Source organism: Anabrus simplex, chromosome 3 (assembly GCF_040414725.1).
Source record: "Anabrus simplex isolate iqAnaSimp1 chromosome 3, ASM4041472v1, whole genome shotgun sequence".
Classification (NCBI taxonomy): Eukaryota; Metazoa; Arthropoda; class Insecta; order Orthoptera; family Tettigoniidae; genus Anabrus; species Anabrus simplex.
The window spans coordinates 349,897,775-349,916,901 of NC_090267.1; the positions used below are offsets into that span (position 1 = coordinate 349,897,775).

At 37.5% G+C, this 19,127-nt stretch overlaps 1 protein-coding gene across 6 annotated transcripts in view; it reads right to left on the reverse strand.

The window, feature by feature from the left end:
* The window catches only part of LOC136867329 (serine/threonine-protein phosphatase 6 regulatory ankyrin repeat subunit A), a 205,624-nt gene that overhangs the window by 47,111 nt on the left and 139,386 nt on the right, over positions 1 to 19,127 (reverse strand). For all 6 annotated transcript variants that reach the window (XM_067144486.2, XM_068227073.1, XM_067144487.2 and 3 more), the window contains exon 4: positions 10,407 to 10,457. In XM_067144486.2, the coding sequence (XP_067000587.2) occupies positions 10,407 to 10,457 (51 nt within the window). The remainder of the gene's footprint in view (positions 1 to 10,406; positions 10,458 to 19,127) is intronic.

The window sequence follows — 19,127 nt, forward strand, 5'->3', positions numbered from 1 at the left end:
GTGTGTAGTGCCCACTTTAATCAAGAATATTATGTGCATGACCTGAAATCGGAACTTCTAGGATTACAACCACAGAAGTTGCTTAAAACTGGTGCAGTGCCTGGTTTAAATTTAATTTCAGGGCTTACACTTATACCAATAGATGGCCACGGAAATTCCCAAGTGTCAACTTTACTTTCTTCCCAAGATAGGCCTATTAATAATGAACAGGCTGCTACTAGGAAAATTCGGTATCAAAAACATGGGACTCGAAAGTGTGCTATTAAAAGAATTTTCTCTCTCTCGCCCATATACAAAGACACCAAAACTGAACCATTTAGTAAACTGTCGCCCGAACAAAAACTACGAAAGAAGTATCATAAAATGTAAAAAAAAAAAAAAAAAAAATGCTTAGAAAGTGAGTTGACTTGGCTTAAAACTGAAATCAGATAATTTCAGTCAGCCTTGAACACAAAAAATAAACAACTAGTCTATTTGAAAACTTCTATGCAAGAGGCTATGAAACTAAACATTCTAACAGAATTCTAGGAAAAATGTTTACAGAAATACAAATCAACTGCCTTTTCAATGAAAACAAGAAACCTTGCTGGACAAAAGAGGATATAAGCAAAGCACTGACTCTTCGATCTTTATTTTTTTTAAAGTATGCATTCTTACGAAAGTGACCAGCACCTTCAACTTTAAGGAGATGGATTTCAAACTCGTTTCCATGCTGTGCGTGAATTTTGGTAGACTTCCTACATTTAATGGAAACCCACGCAAAAAGTTTAAATACTAATGGAGATATTGTGTATACTGAGCTTTGACAAAATGAATGTTGATTCTTGCATCTATTCTGACCAAGAAGAGGACAACATTCTCTGACGCCACAGCCAGATACAGGTTGTGATTGTCCGTGGACTGTGCGCAGCCCGGAAACAGCCTGTACTTTATACTCCAATGACTGGTGTGCTAATGAAGGAAATTACTGTTGAAGTACAGGCGGCAGGCATCATAGTTGTAGGCATAGTCTTAGACTTGGGGGAGGGGGGGGGGGGAGTACACGAAAGTATGGAAAGATCTTTGAGTGGACTACAAAAACACATGTTGTAGTAATCCTTCAGATGAGAGTAAACATATTTGGGTGTTTTGTGACATGCCACACCTGATAAAACTATTGAGAAACCATTTCTTAGATGATGGTATTGCACTATCGGGAGGGAAGATTGTTGACAAACGTGCTGTGGAATAGCTCCTGTCACTGGATTGTTGTGAAATCAAACTGTGCTCTAAACTTACAACTCATCACCTGTCTGTTTTCGGTAGAGACCATCAGCGTTTTTATCTTGAATTCCAGCTGTTCTCTAATCATGTTGCACCTTCTGCCAGACGAAGAAGAAGCTGCTAAGTTTATAAAACTAGTAAATGGCACTTTTGATGTACTGAATGCAAGAATTCCTAGTTTAGAAGGCCGTCCACTCAAAAGTGCCTTTGGATTGTATATGAAACAAGAGGGAGTTCTGTGCAAATTTTACTTTGCAGATCACTTGAGTTGGTCGCAGTTTTATCGGATTAAAAATAGTGGTCAAAGTTATTCCTCGCAGATGCACATAGTTGAGTGTAACCTCCAATTCCTTGTCTAAGAGTGTGAACAGAAAATAACATCATGTCGGAAAAAATCATATCTAGTGTTTCCATATCCGTGTTGGATAGTTTTTATTCGTTTATTCAGTAGTTTTTTCACTTAGCATGGGTAATTACAAATGCTGATAAAGGAAAGATCACTGTAATAATGTACAAAAAAAATTCTATCAAAAAAACAGGAAAATATTTTCAGGTGTTATGTTCAAAAAGATTGAAAAGGAATTTTTAAAAATCTGAAACAGATTTTAAAAAGCATCATTTTCATATTAAACAAACAGGAAATCTCAAAGCTCATCAACATGAAACCTAGAATCCCTTTAGCTAAGAGCATTACCCAAAATTCTTAAAGACGGAATCCCTATTAGACCAATTGTTAACTTTAAAAATAGCCCCACTTGCAAGATATATAATTTTTCGTTAAACCACTAACTTACACCTTTTTCAACAAATCTCCCACTAAACACTCTTGTCATTACTGTAACACATCCAAAAACCTTAAATTGAAGCTACACCATACTATACATTCATTTGACATAACTGACATGTATTCAAATAGCCCTGTAACACACACCATTAATCTTGTCACAACCAACCTACACAAACACACTTTACAAAGGAAAAATTAAGTGTATCCTCCTAATTCAATAAATCATAAAACGTAAGTCTTGCCCTAATTTGGCAACCTTTATTTTGAGATTCCAAATAAAGGTTAGCTTCCTTGCCTGCCTGGATGGCATTTCCACTACAAGATATTATGCCATCTCAAAATAAAAGTTGCCAAATTAGGGCAAGACTTATGTTTTATGATGTATTGAATTAGGAGAATACACTTAATTTTTCCTTTGTAAAGTGAAAACCGTCAATACAGAATGATTCTAATATCTTGTAATACACAAACACAGTTTTAATTTAATTTTGTGTGGCTATTTCTAGCTGAGTGCAGCCCTTCTAAGGCAGACCCTCCAATGAGGGTGGGCGGCATCTGCAAAGTGTAGGTAACTGCGTGTTATTGTGGAGGAGGATAGTGTTGTGTGTGGTGTGCGAGTTGCAGGGATGTTGGGGACAGCACAAACACCCAGGCCCAGGCCATTGGAATTAACCAATGAAGGTTAAAATTCCCGACCCGGCCGGGACTCAAACCAGGGACCCTCTGAACCGAAGGCCAGTACGCTGGCCATTCAGCCAACGAGTCAGACACAAACACAGTAAATTAAGCAGACAAGAAATTGATGAATTTGTGATTATTTTGAAAATTTATTTTATCCAAAAATTACTTTTTTTTAAAACACCACTATAAACCAACAGGAAGGTCTCCCTACGGGTGCTCCAGCTTCAGGTATTCTAGCCAAAATTTACGTTGACAATTTGAAAAAACTTAAAATACTGGTAATCAACAACACTGAAGGAATCATTTTTTTTTTTTAGGCTAGGTATGTCAATGACTACTTTGCAATAATGAATCAATGTGCTATTGTGCCCCAACTTACCTTGTGTACCAGCCATTCACATTACACTACCATCTGCCGGACTTGTTCTCCACAGACTGACCGCCATTTTGAACGATCAGCTGACTCTCCCGCTCACCTGACGTCGCTCTAATATCTCACACATTCTAGAATGAACTGTCGATCATATAAATACGCCTCACCTCGCGCAGTTGGGCAGGTTGAATGAGAGGCCATTCCCCGCTGGATGTGCGAGCACACCACACTGGACAGAGCTGGTTCTCTAGTCCCTTCGACTGCTGTTGTTTCGGTTTCAGGTGAGACAGAGATCAAGTCATGTAAAACAAACTTGCATTCATCTTTCTAAATAATCATGGAGTTGCGAGAGTCACGCAGTTGCATGGCACTAAAATCCATTTGTGTTTTTGGCTACTGATCCTTAACGCAAGCTTGGACTTATAAACGCTTTACTGTATTTTGAACTACTTCACTCTTCAAGCAAATTCTATCTTCATGTGCCTGTCGTTACTCCTATTAGAACTCTTTTCACAACAGTCGTGTCTCTCGGTGCCCTCATTTGCGTCCCACCTCCACCCCTCATCTTGTTTGAAACTTTGTACAATTGTATGGTATTAGGTATTTAAAATATAGGACTGACTTGTAATGAATTTAACTATCGTTTGATTAATCTCACTCTGGATTCTTTTGTGTTACTTATTCAGTTAAATTTATGAGACTTGTTAACGATTTGGCATAAGTGTGTCCATGTCTATGCATCTGTATTAAATATATATAGTATTTAAACTAAACACGTACCATACACTTTCAATATTTGTCTCAGTATCCATCGAATTATATTTGTAATGCTTTGTACCCACTGGTCGGTTGTGTACACACACGTATATCATATTCTAGTAAAAGTTTATTATTATTATTATTATTATTATTATTATTATTATTATGATCGAAATTATCATTTCATTTAGTTGTATATTCTGTTACCATCCTCTATGTCCCAGATCCCTCTGGACTATATTCCACTGTGCACAATAGTATTTAGTTATTATTATTATCATCATCATCATCAGTAATACTGATGTTAAACCTGTACTCTGTCACTGAGCAGTAGCTTCGGCCAAACATACGGTCACCACATGGTGACAGAGTACCATAACAACCTAGTAACAATTGATAACAACATAATAGCAGTTCGTAAGAACATAGTAGCAGTAACACAAAATGTAAACACAAAAAAATGTAACATCAACAAGTTAATAGTAGGAACTTAATTTTAGAGAAACTTAACTCAATAGACCTCTTCATAAAATTTATATTAGAATCAAAGGTCAACAAATTATTACATATTTTAGACCTCAAAATAATTAGAAATAACAACAAACTTTCCTTTGTTATTTTTAGAAAGTCAAGACAAACTATTAATACAGTACTATAAAGCAAGATTCTCTCCATCCTGGTTCTCAAAAATGAGCAACTTTCTTTAGTCTGATACACAGAGCCTTCAATATCCTTCTGTCCAAAAAAAATTTCAAAAAAGTGATCAACACATTTCGTGCAATAGCTGCCAGCAATAGTTAACTCTCTGAAGCATGGTGGTATGAATATATATACCACCTTTTTAATTCATTCTGAGGACGGTGTATGATGGTAAATTTCTACTACCACCACTTTGCACTTTTCTGCTAGTTCTAAACTTTGTTGATATAGTGCGTTATAATCTGTTCTCATCGGCTGCCTAAGAGTGTTCTTACTTCAGGGAAGTGAACCTTAGTGCATCACCCGTTGTTATTTATCCAATTGTGGCTCTAGAAATCTGCTTTTGTGCTGTTTATTTCTGCAGAACAATTCACTAGATATCAGAGCTAAAGTAAGTAAATGAAATAAAATGGCGTATGGCCTTTAGTGCCAGGAATGTCTGAGGATAAGTTCGGCTTGCCAGGTGCAGGTCTTTCGATTTGATGCCCATAGGCGACCTGCGCGTCGTGATGAGTATGAAAAGATGATGAAGACGATACATACATCCAACTCCCGTGCCAGCGAAATTAACCAATAATGGTTAAAATTCCCGACCCTGCCGGGAATCAAACTTGGGACCCTTGTGACCAAAGGCCATCATGCTAACCATTTAACCATGGAGCTGGACACTAAAGTAAGTGATAATCACTTTGTTTTACTTAATAATGTTTATGTACCTCGATTGGGAAAAATGTGTAATGTGTTATCTACCACCATGCTTGTATCATGCAAATATGGACTAAGGGGATTATAACCTAACCTTTCTGTTTTCCCTTGTGACGGATGCCATTTCAGTCAAATCTTGAACAATCATCTAGAAATGAAGTTCAAGTAAAGACACGTGGGTCACTTGTGCTACAGCATACGACTGCTGAGTTCAATTATAAGAAATAAATTGACAAGATATTGATATCTTGTATTGAAAAGGTCTTGTCAATTTATAACTGCACTTCAATATGGAACAAAAATGAAATATATAGCTTATAATTATGCCGAGTTCAACTCAATAACCAAAGCACTCAACGGCGCTATGCCAAATTCAGCATGAAGAACAAGCAAGTTCGCACCATGTGGATGTGCACCGAATGTAATGTTCCCTTGTAAAACGCGAATAAAAATTAAATATGTGTATTTTTACAAATATTGGGATAGTGTTGCTCATAATTAGAGTAGCATTGCAACATATTTATGATGAATTTATTATTGTGTTTGATTTATTTTACCCGTGTATCTTTTTGTTATCCTTTTTGCCATAAATGAATATAGTTCAATCAAATTCATTATTGCATTAGTGTTCACTAAGGTTTAGAACTGGGAAAATGATCTTAAAATTCCACATATTTGTAATCATTAGCATATATTGGTTGAAAATGACACAGACAAACTTGCACAGTGGTTTGTTATGTATACCAGCTTATACCACCCATACCAAAAAAAAAAACACGCACGCACACACGCACACACACACAAAAAAATTCAAAATCATTAATATGATATTCTGCTAAATGCATATAGAAGAAGTAAACTTGCCCTTGGCATTTTCATAGCAAAAACGCATCTTGGGCTTCAAAGAGTTAAAAGAAGTTTTGTTGTTAAAATTATCAACCCAGTAAAACAGCAAACCACATTCTAAACTTACTGGAGACTAAGAGAAAAGAAAAATTTTGTTACTTTTATGTATAGTAAAACTTGCTCAAGCGGAACGTCTATAAAGTGGAAACTTGTCCAATGTGTACAAAAATTATGGTCCCGGCACACTGTATATGGCTTTGCATGTTAATTATGTTGTATAAAGCAGAATCTGTTCAATGTGGAAATGGAAAAGTTATGAAAATAATTACTGTATAATGTACAAATTATGCTTTAGCTGTGAAATTTATTTAGGAATAACCAGTACTGCAGGTACATAAATATTTCACCAGGGGAAGAGTCAGGTGTTCACAGACCATGACATGCTGCTCTAATGAGGTCCAGGTTTACCTAATTCCTGGTAGAATGGGATTTAAATCTCCACTAATTGCCTGACTCTTGCCATGGTTTGTAGAGATCTTTATCTTGATGTACAACTTGAGCCCAATTCTAAGATAAACAGTTCCCTTTCTTTGTGCCCCGTCAGTAAATTTGTGTCAGTTTTGAAGACAGCATGATGGCTAAAAATTATATGTCACTGACACTGAACGAGAAAGTGAAAGTTATTGAAGCAAGTGAAAAGGAGAAGTTGTCTGTGCGTGAAGCCGTCTCATTTCAGATGTGGAAAAACTCAAGTTTATGAGACTTTAAAACATAAGGATGATCTTACTAAGCAGTGGATGGATGGGAATGGGGAAATGAAGAGGAAATCTAAGGTAACAGGCAATGAAGAAATCAATGATGTAGTGTGGGAATGGTTCATCAGTGCCCATTCGAGAAACCTTCCGGTTAGTGGACCTATGCTACAGAATGAGGATCTTGCCGTTGCTAAATCACTTGGCAACACCGCCTTTAAAACATCAGTTGGGTGGCTGGAGAGTTTCAAAACAAGAGACAATATGATGACGATGCTTGTTGTTTAATGGGGCCTAACATCGAGGTCATCGACCCCTAATGGTATGAAATAAAATGACAAACAAAGAGGTCAAAATAATCCACCGACCATAATAAAAAAATGTAATGAAGAATGAATGGATGGACATGAACCCCAAAAGACAAAAAACAAACCAGTGGATCCGACTCTAAAAAAGGATCGTAAATAATAATATTATTACTGACCAAGGGACCACTTGTCTGTCTGTTAGGTCATCAGCCCAGAGGCTGGTTGGATCCTCAAATAGCACCACCAAAGGTTATGCGGTTATAAGGAAACCCCAAAAACCAATGGCAGCACCAAAATGAGGTGTACTAGGCAAGATGAGGAGTGAGGTAGTTTGCCATTGCTTTCCTCACTGGGTCAGAAAGTACTATTGCAGCACGACTGACCCTATGAGCAGCACCTTTCATAACACTCAGATGCACTAGTCATGCTCTGAATGTCATTACTCAGCACTACCCATACCCCAGCAACTTCCATATTGTCACAGCCATGGATGTTGACTGGGACTTCAGTGGAAGCTACACTTTACTCTGGCCTGTGCCAAGAGATGGATGCAAAATTACTGTATCCATCAAGAAATGACAGCAGGCAGAGGGACCACTTATAAAGCACAATGATGCTTGATGTCTAAAGGGGTGCAAAATCCACATCTAAGGCCCCACAGAATGGTACATGTCGCGAGTAAAGTAGAACCATGGTATTTGTCATGTTGGGGTACTAATCAAAAGTAGCGAAGACTCACGGTGTTCCACACCAGATGGTACTACTCACAAGTATTGCACTTCGTACAGGGAACGCGGACCTATGGTGTTTCTCACACAATGGCGCCACTCATAGCCAACGCAAACCGATAAGTTTCCCCACTGAGGTGTACTAATCACGGGCGCCAGTATTCCCGTGGTGTTCCTCACATAGTGGGTACTAATCACAGGCAACGCAGACCCACGGTGCCGCTCATATAGAGGTACAACTCACAGGCTACGCCCAGACTCACGGTGTTGCTCACATGGGTACGGCGCACGGGTACTGGAAACCCCCTTGCCAGCCTCTTTACTGCTACTAATCACAAACCTATTTCGTACCTAATTTAGTGGTACTACTCGCAAGTACAGGCAACCCATGGTGTTCCCCGCATGATGGTACGAATCAAAAGTAGTTTCATGGTTCTAATTCAATCATCCCTTGGTCGCCCCTTTTAGTCGCCTCTCACGACAGGCAGGGGATACCGTGGGTGTATTATTCGTCTGCATCCCCACCCACAGGGGGTAAAGAGAGAGAAAAAGGAAGAAAGAAGGGATCCGTCACTTCAAAAAATGAAGTAACGGACGAAGAAAGGCAAGGGCCACGAAGGGCGTGAAAATGAAAGACTCCCTAGGCCTCAAATGCTCTAATACCGTTGGGGTCGGAAAAGAACAAGAGTTGACCAAGGTAGGTCAGATAGGATAGACGAAAGTGACGAGCCTGGCACAAGTAAGTGGAAGCAATGCCAACACTTGGCCAAGGCCCCCGTGGTCGCCAATCCACACTCCCAAGATGAGATCCCCGTCGGCCCCTTGTAGTCGCCTCTTACGACAGGCAGGGGGATACCGCAGGTGTATTCTACATGTGCGTACCCCACCCGCAAGGGTAAGAGACAATATTGTATGGAAACGAGTCTGTGGCAAGTCCAAAGTCGTGGATGGAAATGTAGTAGCCATGTGGAAATCGAAGCTGCAAAATTTAATTTCCGGCTATAAACCTAAAGACATTTTCAACGCAAACGAAACAGGGTTGTTTTTTTGAGCCTTGCCTTCAAAGTCACTTGCACTTTGTGGGAAAATTGTGGTGGGGGTATAATATTGAAAGAATGGCTTACAGTACTATTGTGCAGTAATATGGAGGGGGAAATGGAAAAGTCCCTGGTAATTGGGAAATAAGCAAAACCAAGGTGTTTTAAAAACTTGGACTTGCACAAGCTTCCGGTAATTTGGAGGAGCAATGGGAAAGACTGGATGACCAGTGCTCAAATGGAAGAATGGCTTAATGAATTCAACTGTGGGATGAAGAAGGAAAATGCTGCGGATGATGATGATGATGATGATTGTTGTTTCAAGGGGCCTAACATCAAAGGTCATCGGCCCAAGAAGGAAAATTGCAAAGTTATTCTTTTTCTTGAAAATGCCACTTGTCATCCACATGTGTTGCTTTCTGATGTCAAGCTAGCCTGGTTTCCACCTAACACAACCAGTTAGACCTATGGACCAAGGTTTTAAATCTCACTACAGGTATTTATTGATGCAGTTACTGATCAAGAATTTTGATACAGCTGACAACACCTACTCCCTTGCACGCTCAGTTTCCATACTGGATGCTGTCAACTTGATCAGTGTGGCTATGAAGCAGATCAAACCTCAAACAGTCTTAAAGTGTTTTGCAAAAGCAGGATCTGCAGAAAATGACTACGTTGGCACACCTGAGGGAAGTGACTGAAAATGCTGCACTGATATCTATGCTGAGCCAACAACAGAATTTTGCATGTAATGTAGACGAATACATTTGCAGCAACGACCAGCTTGCTACTCACTACACTTTCCAGTCTGCTGTACAGCTTCTGTAGATCCACCATACAAAGAATGAAGAAGATGGTAATCCGAGGGACGAAGACCAGGAAGAGGAGGAGGAAAGAGAAAGTCGGGAAAAGGTACGCTCTCATGAACAAGCTATTGAGTGTGTCAGGGTCATAATGAAATTTGCTGTCAAGTTGAATTCAACGTGACTCTTGAGCTACTGTACAGCGCTAAGGTCTGCATTGAGAAAGACATGACATCAAGGAAGGTGAAACAGGTTTCTTTGTTAGACGTATGGAAGGAGGAATAATTTGACAAATACAGTATTGTATATAATGTGTTATATGAATACCGTAGCTTGTTTATTAAACATGTGAAATAAGGTAGAAATTGTCTGGTTTTCATTGAGTATGGTACATACAGTACATACTGTACATAATATGTTGAGTTTGTTATAGTGCAGGCCTATGCAAGAGTAAGAAAAACCTACTGTACATCAAGATATGGTGTTACTGAGATCTGCAACACCAATACTAGACTAATGGATCAGGGGTAAGTAATTTGTGAATTCTTTTGTATAATTTTGTTTAACCGGAAACTTGTCTAATTCGGAAAAAAAACTTGGACCCTTGCGATTCCGCTTTGAGCAAGTTTTACTGTATAATAATAAAAATATTTTGTATAACATACCTCGAAACAAATCCGTGGATTTCAGCAAAAACTTTGGAAGAAAGGCACCCCCTGTAGATGAAAGAAAGGAGTTACACCAGCAGAAAATGTGCCAATACTGGGCAAAGATCAAAGCCAAACACCAGAACTAGCATGGTCCAAAGTAGGCCCATTTGAACCCCAACACAAATTCCACTTTGTTTCACAATCCACAGTATTAATAATAACACAAAATGTTTGAACTCTGGAGTCTATAAGTTAAAATGTACACATTGTGAAGCTAGCTACATTGGTCAGATGGGAAGAAGTTTTACCACCCATTAATGCTTTAAAAAAAAGGCATAAACTGAGCTCGGTAGCTGCAGTTGCTTAAGTGCAGCCAGTATCCAATATTTGGGAGATAGTGGGTTCGAACCCTACTGTCGGCAGCCTTGAAGATGGTTTCCCATTTTCACACTAGGCAAATGCTGGGGCTGTACCTTAATTAAGGCCATGGCTGCTTCCTGCCCCATCGTCGCCATAAGACCTGTGTCAGTGCGACAAAACGCAACTTGTAAAAAAAAAAATTAAAAAAAGGTAAAAACATAATAAAAACTCAGCTACGAGTATTCACATCTCAGAATGTAATCACTCCTTTTCATCAATAAATCAAGATACGTTTATTTCATGCATGATTAATAAGAGCACTCTACAAAAACATATACATTCACACTGATCGAAGAAATAACCCAAGATCTTAATGAACTAACAGATAAATCTAACATTCCTTTTGACGTAATTGCAAAGATATCTATCTCGATGAATAATATCATCACAAAACACACACAAGCACTTCATACTCCCCTTATCCCCCTCCCTCCACTTGCCAAACATTTGCTGCTCGTCGCTGCATAACAGTTGCTTCTAGTACTACATAAGCCTTCAACATTACATTACTTCAATTTTCTTTCTAGCAATTGGCATAATTCTCCTCCTTTTCTTCTTATACTCCTTTTCATGCACACATCTACAATTTGCCTAACAACATTCATCAGTGCAATAGAAGTTCTTTCACTATCTTACTTCAAGAATATTCGCTCGCCTAGACGCAGCAGTCAGTGCCGACAACCCACTGACCATGCTCCTTGCGCATGGTGGCGAGTTCCAGGCATTCAAGAAACAGGCCAGTGAAGATATCTCCAAGCTTAAAGAGGAGCTGAAGGCTCTGGAAAATCAGCTCCAGAAACAAGACGACATATTGGACGAGTTACATGTTATAAACCTCATTTTAGGTCCGTATTGAAAATTTTATTCAACAATATTAAAGGTGTTTTAATTTGTTCCACCTATTCAATACTTATATTTTCGCTTATAGTGGTTACATAAATAGATTCTTAGTTACATGGGACATGTTTTGCCCTCAATTAAGGGCATCTTCAGCCTAAACACAATCATCAACAATACAACTAAATTAAAAGTGGAAGTTAAAAGTTTAGTTAGTTATTAAAATTCGGAACATAAAAATGTGAAAAGTGATACAATATATAAAGATGCTAATGGAAAACTGTCTTATGATTAAACCATAATCTTGTCGGAGACTAAAACTTCTTCTATTAAAATTCTAATTAAAAACAGTTCATATAAAATATTAGTGGAAAACCAAAGTGGTAATAATATAAAGCCAACTTATATTTTCACTTATAGTGGTTACATAAATAGATTCTTAGTTACATGGGACATGTTTCGCCCTCAATTAAGGGCATCTTCAGCCTAAACACAATCATCAACAATACAACTAAATTAAAAGTGGAAGTTAAAAGTTTAGTTAGTTATTAAAATTCGGAACATAAAAATGTGAAAAGTGATACAATATATAAAGATGCTAATGGAAAACTGTCTTATGATTAAACCATAATCTTGTTGGAGACTAAAACTTCTTCTAGCGGAGTCAACCGTATTGCTGGAAGTAGGCCTAATATCTGTGGGTATGGGAGGAGTATTAGAGTTTGAAGAATTAAATATATTAGGTATCCTAAATTTATTCAAACTAACTGACTTTAATAATTTCGGCATTAATTCATGTAACATAGTTTTATTGTCCGTGGTTTCATTAAGATTCTGTTGCTTATTGTACGTCTGATCTAAATAGATGTATAAACTTTCTAATTCGTTCAGCATTCTCCCTTTTTGTATGTTTCTAATTATCGCTAAGCCTTTCTCTATGGATTCAAATCTGTGACCAGTCTCCCTCATATGAAAACTCATCGCTGAGTATTTCCTATGTTTTTCCGCGTTAACATGTTCCATGTATCTTGTCTTAAAACTTCTCCCAGTCTGTCCAACATATGAAAAATTACACTGAGTACATTTGAGTCTGTTTACTCCCGATCCCAAATAACGATTTTTAACATAATTAACTTTTTTATTAAAGAATATGGACTGGTTAGTAGTTCTAAAAGCTATATTAAAAGTGAATGTAGCATACTCAGTTTTTTTTGGTCTTTTCTGGTATTAGATTTGTAGATAATTTGTTCTTAATTTTATTGATTAATTTGTTAATCATTTCTATTTTGAAACCATTTTGTTTATAATATAATATAATAATATAATATAATTTAATTCTTTCTTCAAATTCTTGGGAGATAGAGGGATTCTAAGTGCTCTATAAATCAGACTGTGAAAAGATGCTTATTTATGTGAACTCGGGTGTAAAGAAGAATTGTTTATAGTTGTAGATGACTATATCGGTTTTCTAAATATTTGGAAATCAAAAGTGTTAACATTACGCGTAACTGTTATATCTAGAAAATTCAATGAGTTATCAACTTCGTCCTCTTTCGTGAATTTCAAGTTAGGTTAGATTTCATTTAATTTATTTAAGATTTCTTGACTATTAGTGACATCTTTGTTTATGATTACAAATGTATCATCTACATATCTCAACCATAAATCAATTCCTTTAATATTTGCTATTACTTCATTGTGTTCGATTGAATCCATACATATGTCAGCAAGGATGCCCGATATTGGGTCACCCATTGCTAGTCCATTCTGTTTATAAATATTATTGTTAAATGAGAAGTAATTATTGTCTAATACGAAATTTAACAATCTAGTGAATTCTTCTACTTCAGTTTTACTAAGATTACTGTGTTTACAAATATTATCATGAATGATATTAACAGTTTTATCTGTCGGAATATTCGGGAACATATTCACTACGTATTACGAACACATCATCTGGTTTGGACGCACGCCAAATTTAAGCAAAATGTCACACAAGTCAATGGAATTTCTTAATGGTTGTTTATTATTAAAAGTGTAATGTCTTTTAAAAAAATTATGAATGTATTTGGAGACTTTATACGTGGGAGAATTTCGGCAATTGATAATCGGACGAATCGGAATATCTTTTTTGTGTATTTGGGGCAAAGCTCTAGTTACTGGGAGCCTAGGATTCATATTGACAAGTTTTAATTGTTCTTGTTCAGTAAAGAGAGATGTGGATCTTTTAAGTAAGGCCTTTAAGTTGTATTGAATTTTAGCTAACGGATTTTTAGTTACTAATGTGTATTTGTTATTATCAAAAAATTCTTCAGTTTTCTTGATATATGTATCTTTATCCATCAAAACGATCGCATCCCCCTTGTCAGCCTTGGTTACTATAATATTGTTATCTTCAATTTTCGATTTCATGTTTTTTATGGTTTTCTGTTGTTTGGGATCAAAATTGGTATAAATTTATTTAGCCAATCTGGGTAATCTCTTCTTTAACTCCAATCTTACTTTGTCTTGTACATCGCATGGGAGTTTTGATATGTTCGCTTCCGCTTCTGCAACTGTGTTAATGATGTCTATTTCTCTATCTTTATTAGGCCAATTGTGTTTTGGACCCCTTTTAAGTAGGTCATTCTCTCCTTCCGTAAATTTTACCTTGGTCAAGTTAACTACCGTGGGAGTAAAAGTGTCCGATGGGCCTATAATTTGTTCTTGTTTCGTTTGTTTACTACGACGTATTTGTGTGTCTATCAAATGATTCAATTTCTTATTCAATGTATCCTGTTTCTTACTAAGTGCATATGTTAATTTGTGTTCCATGTGTTGATAAAATGACTGCCATTCTAATGGGGCTAAATCCTGTGTCACCGCTAAGTGAACGTTATATAATTGCAAATTCAATTTGGATTTCTTCCTGTAATATGCCTTGATTTCATTTTTAAGCCATAATTCATTTACCTTATTTTGGGTTACATTATGGCTTGGATTGCTTATGTTCTTACGTTGTGTTGATTTAAGAAAAGTAGGTACTAGTTTTAGTCTCAGACATTGTTTAAGAAAAGCTAAATCCTTTCCTAACTTACAAATCTTCATTTTCAGATTGTGAAACTTATTTAATCTACATTTTGTCTGGTTGGCTGTCACATTACATGTTATAAACCTCATTTTAGGTCCGTATTGAAAATTTTACAGTTCAACAATAATAAAGGTGTTTTAATTTGTTCCACCTATTCAATACTTATATTTTCACTTATAGTGGTTACATAAATAGATTCTTAGTTACATGGGACATGTTTCACCCTCAATTAAGGGCATCTTCAGCCTAAACACAATCATCAACAATACAACTAAATTAAAAGTGAGAGTTAAAAGTTTAGTCAGTTATTAAAATTCGGAACATAAAAATGTGAAAAGTGATACAATATATAAAGATGCTAATGGAAAACTGTCTTATGATTAAACCATAATCTTGTCGGAGACTAAAACTTCCTCTATTAAAATTCTAATAAAAAACAGTTCATATAAATTATTGTTGAACTATATTGGACGAGGCCGAACAGTAGAGTCCCCGGAAGTGCCTTTTATTGCATGGTGTCCCGGAACAGCCATCCAAGAACGTTTACATCAAAATGCTAGAGACACTAAAAAAATAAACTTTCAGTAGAACTTTCAATTCTTGGTATGGATCACTGTCACATGCTGGGTCGCCGAAATCGAATGTCTTCTGAGGTGGTCTCACAGGGAAATCGACCGATCATCATTAAGTTCCTTCAGTACCATGATCATAATCATGATCGAGTGTGGCACACGAAACAAGCTTTGAAGGGTAGTGGGCTCATGCTAACGGAGTCCCTCACAGGTGTGAGAAAAAACATCCTTAACCAGGCAAGGGATTCATGGGGACTACAGAAATGCTGGACTCAAGATGGACGCATTTGTGTTTTAAGAGAAGATGGAAGCAAAACTCAAATATGCACAATGGCACAGTTGAAAAAACATTGCAGGGAGTAGGATGAACATCCAAATTTAGAGAAAGAAATTGTGTGTGCTAATTTATATCTGTGTGTGTATAAGTGTGTGCTTGTGAAAGTGGATCTACTCACCAGTTTGCTCGGATAAGCTCATTTTATATTTTACTTAATTTGTTCTCCTACTGCATAGTTTCATATGTTTCCTGACCAGTACAATGGTAATACCATTGACCTGCATTCCTCTCCACAGAACTCACCCCCCCCCCCCCCCCCTTTTACATTCGACCTTACCATGTTCAACAGGACAGGTGTTGCAAGAGCATCTCAATAGCCACCCGCGGTCGTTACATTGCTGCCACCTAAATGGCCAGTCATTATTAGCTCATATGGAAGAGGTACAGGCTAGTTTTGAAGTGAACAATGTACATATTATTGGAATCAGTGAAAGCTGGATGTGTAAAGATTTGCAATCATCGGCAGCTAACCTTGACGGATACTCAATATTACGCCACGACCATATTGACAAAATAGGTGGTGGGCTTCTACTTTATTACAGAAATGACCTAGAATGTAAGATAATTTCCATTTCTGACCCAAGACTTACACTGCGACCAAAATTTATGGTTGTAGAGTTAGACTGCCATAAAAAGATATTAATAGGAATTGTATTACAAGCCACCTAAAATAAAACAGACTGATGATTCTGAAGAGGCATTAGCAAATCTTATCTCGGCATACGATGACATTATAATCATAGGTGACTTCAACACTGACCTTTACCGGGCGAGTTGTCCATGCGGTTAGGAGCGTGCAGCTGTGAGCTCGCATCCGGGAGATAGTGGGTTCAAATCCCACTGTCAGCAGTCCTGAAGATGGTTTTCCGTGGTTTCCCATTTTCACACCAGGCAAATGCTGGGACTGTACCTTAATTAAGGCCACGGCCGGTTCCTTCCCATTCCCAGGCCTTTCCTGTCCCATCGTCGCAATAAGACCTGTCTGTGTCGGTACGACGCAAACCAAATAGAAAAAACACTGACCTTTTAAAGCAGACTAGTGACGTGAACAATCTACTGAATTTATTTCTCGCTACAAAGCTGACGATTTTACCCTTCAACACTACTAATTACGTTCATTACTCTGACCGCACAAGTCATACCTTAATTAATCTTCTTGTGGCAAATCAACCTAAAAAAGTAATTAAGCACGGACAGATCCCTGCTCCTGGCTTCTCTTCACATGACTTATAATACATGTGTTATTCTACGTGAATACACAAGTACAAACCGCTCTACATTAAAACACAAGACTTACGACATATGGACCGGAATAAACTATGCCACAATGCATACAACTTGCCTTGGTATAGTATACGTAATTTTCAGAACATTAACTATAAAGTAAACTAAATTCAATTCACTGGTACTGGAAATATTTGACAAGAACACACCAAAGAAACAGGTAAGAATCACCCACCATTCTTCCGCGTGGCTAACGGCCGAGATAAGATCTGTTATGGCCAGTCGTGACAAACTGTACAGACAATACAGACAGACTATTTTGAGCAGTACAAGATTCTGAAGAACAGAACCAAACAGTTAATTAGAAATATAAATATAAATACTTTCAGGAACTGATGAACAATAACAGCCCGTGACAAAAATGGACTAAATTGCGTACGTTAGGTATAGGTAAAGCCGTAGAGCAACATGTACCAAGCATATCACTAGAGGCTTTAAATGACCATTTCACATGGCCAAGAATATCCTCTACCTCCTTCCCTAAAAATTCACTACCCTTGTTTCAAAAGCAGTCTGTGTATGACCAATTCTCTTTTTAGAAATGTCAAGTTAAAGCTGTGATATCTCTATTACATCTAATGCCACAAGTAATGATATTCTTATATCGCTGAATAAGGATATCTTTGGAGCTGTTCTGCCAATACTAACCCATATATTTAACTACTGCCTGACAAAAGCAGTGTTCCCAGATGTTTGGAAAGATGCAATAACTACACCCATCCCGAAGAGCTCCAAATTAGATTCTCCTTCAGATTATCATCCAGTGTCTATCCTACCACCCTTATCCAATGTCTAGTTCAAACACAAGTTACTGAATCCCTTACCAAGCATTCCCTCCTCAACCCCTTTCAATTAGGCTTCAGGAAAGGACATAGCACTGCGACAGCTTTACTACGAGTGACAGATGATATCAGATGTGCAATGGACCAACGGGACGTGACTTACTAACATTACTAGATCTCAGTAGTGCTTTCGACACTGTCAACCCTCAGTTACCACTGCAGAAAATTTGAGAGTTAAATTTTAATAGTGAGTCACTTTGGTTTTTTTCCTCTTGAAAATTGCCGGTAATGTGTGACAGTTGAAAATATGAGTTCAGGATGGCAAAATAAGACCCTCAGTGTCCCTTAGGGGTTGGTTCTCAGACCACTGTTATTTATCATCCAAATTAATTATATATCAAAAGCACTCAAACTCTGCAAATTAGAAGTGTTCGTGGATGATGTGCAGATTTATTATCATTCAAAACCGAGTGATATCGATACTGCAGTTACTAAAATAAATTCTGACCTTCAACATCTTAGTGACTATACAAATAAAAACAGTATATTATTTACATAGTTTACGCCCATATTGGAGCACTTATATCAATCCATATACACTACAGTCTTCACAATATTAGTTGTAATGTTTTCTCAACTTCCTCTTCTCTTCCCAGAACTTCATTTTTTCTGAACTCGTCACCTCTCTTCATCTGTAATAGTGTACAGTTTTCATCTGACTGTTTTTAATTTTAGTCTTGTATCTCTACTTCTCAGAATCCTCCTCTCTTTTCTCTCTGCAATTTGTTTCATTGTTATATTCAGCTCTTCTAAATTATTCTTGACCCCAATGAACCAGTTGTTCTTGGTTTTACTTTTCCAAAAGAAATTGAATAATTGTTTCAGTAGTCTGGTCTCTGGTTAAGGACACTGTTTTTGCCAACTAGGCCCTACTATAGATTGCGTTAACTTTATTGCCTCTGTAGGCCACCCCTAGTGGACTTAGAGTGAACTAAAAACCGTAGATAACTCTTCTTTTGCCGAGAAAAAAGTGGCAGAAAAAAGTAAAGATGGAGCGAGCTGTTTTTGTACATTTGTGTAGCGATAATTGTGGTGTAAAATAAAAGTGTAGTTAAAGCAGATTCAGTGTGTTGTGTACTTTGTGGCAGAAAAAAGTAAAGATGGAGCGAGCTGTTTTTGTACATTTGTGTAGCGATAATTGTGGTGTAAAATAAAAGTGTAGTTAAAGCAGATTCAGTGTGTTGTGTACTTCACTACATAATTGGTGACCCCGACGTGATTCAGTGACGGAAGTGCGCAATAAACATAGCAAAGTGCATAAGTGTAGTGTAAGCGTGAAGAACAATGGATGCAAACCACACAACGGGTACGCCAACGGCAAACGAATCTCATTCAGGACACATGGTGGGTGAAGCTAACAAGGTAAGCATCAAG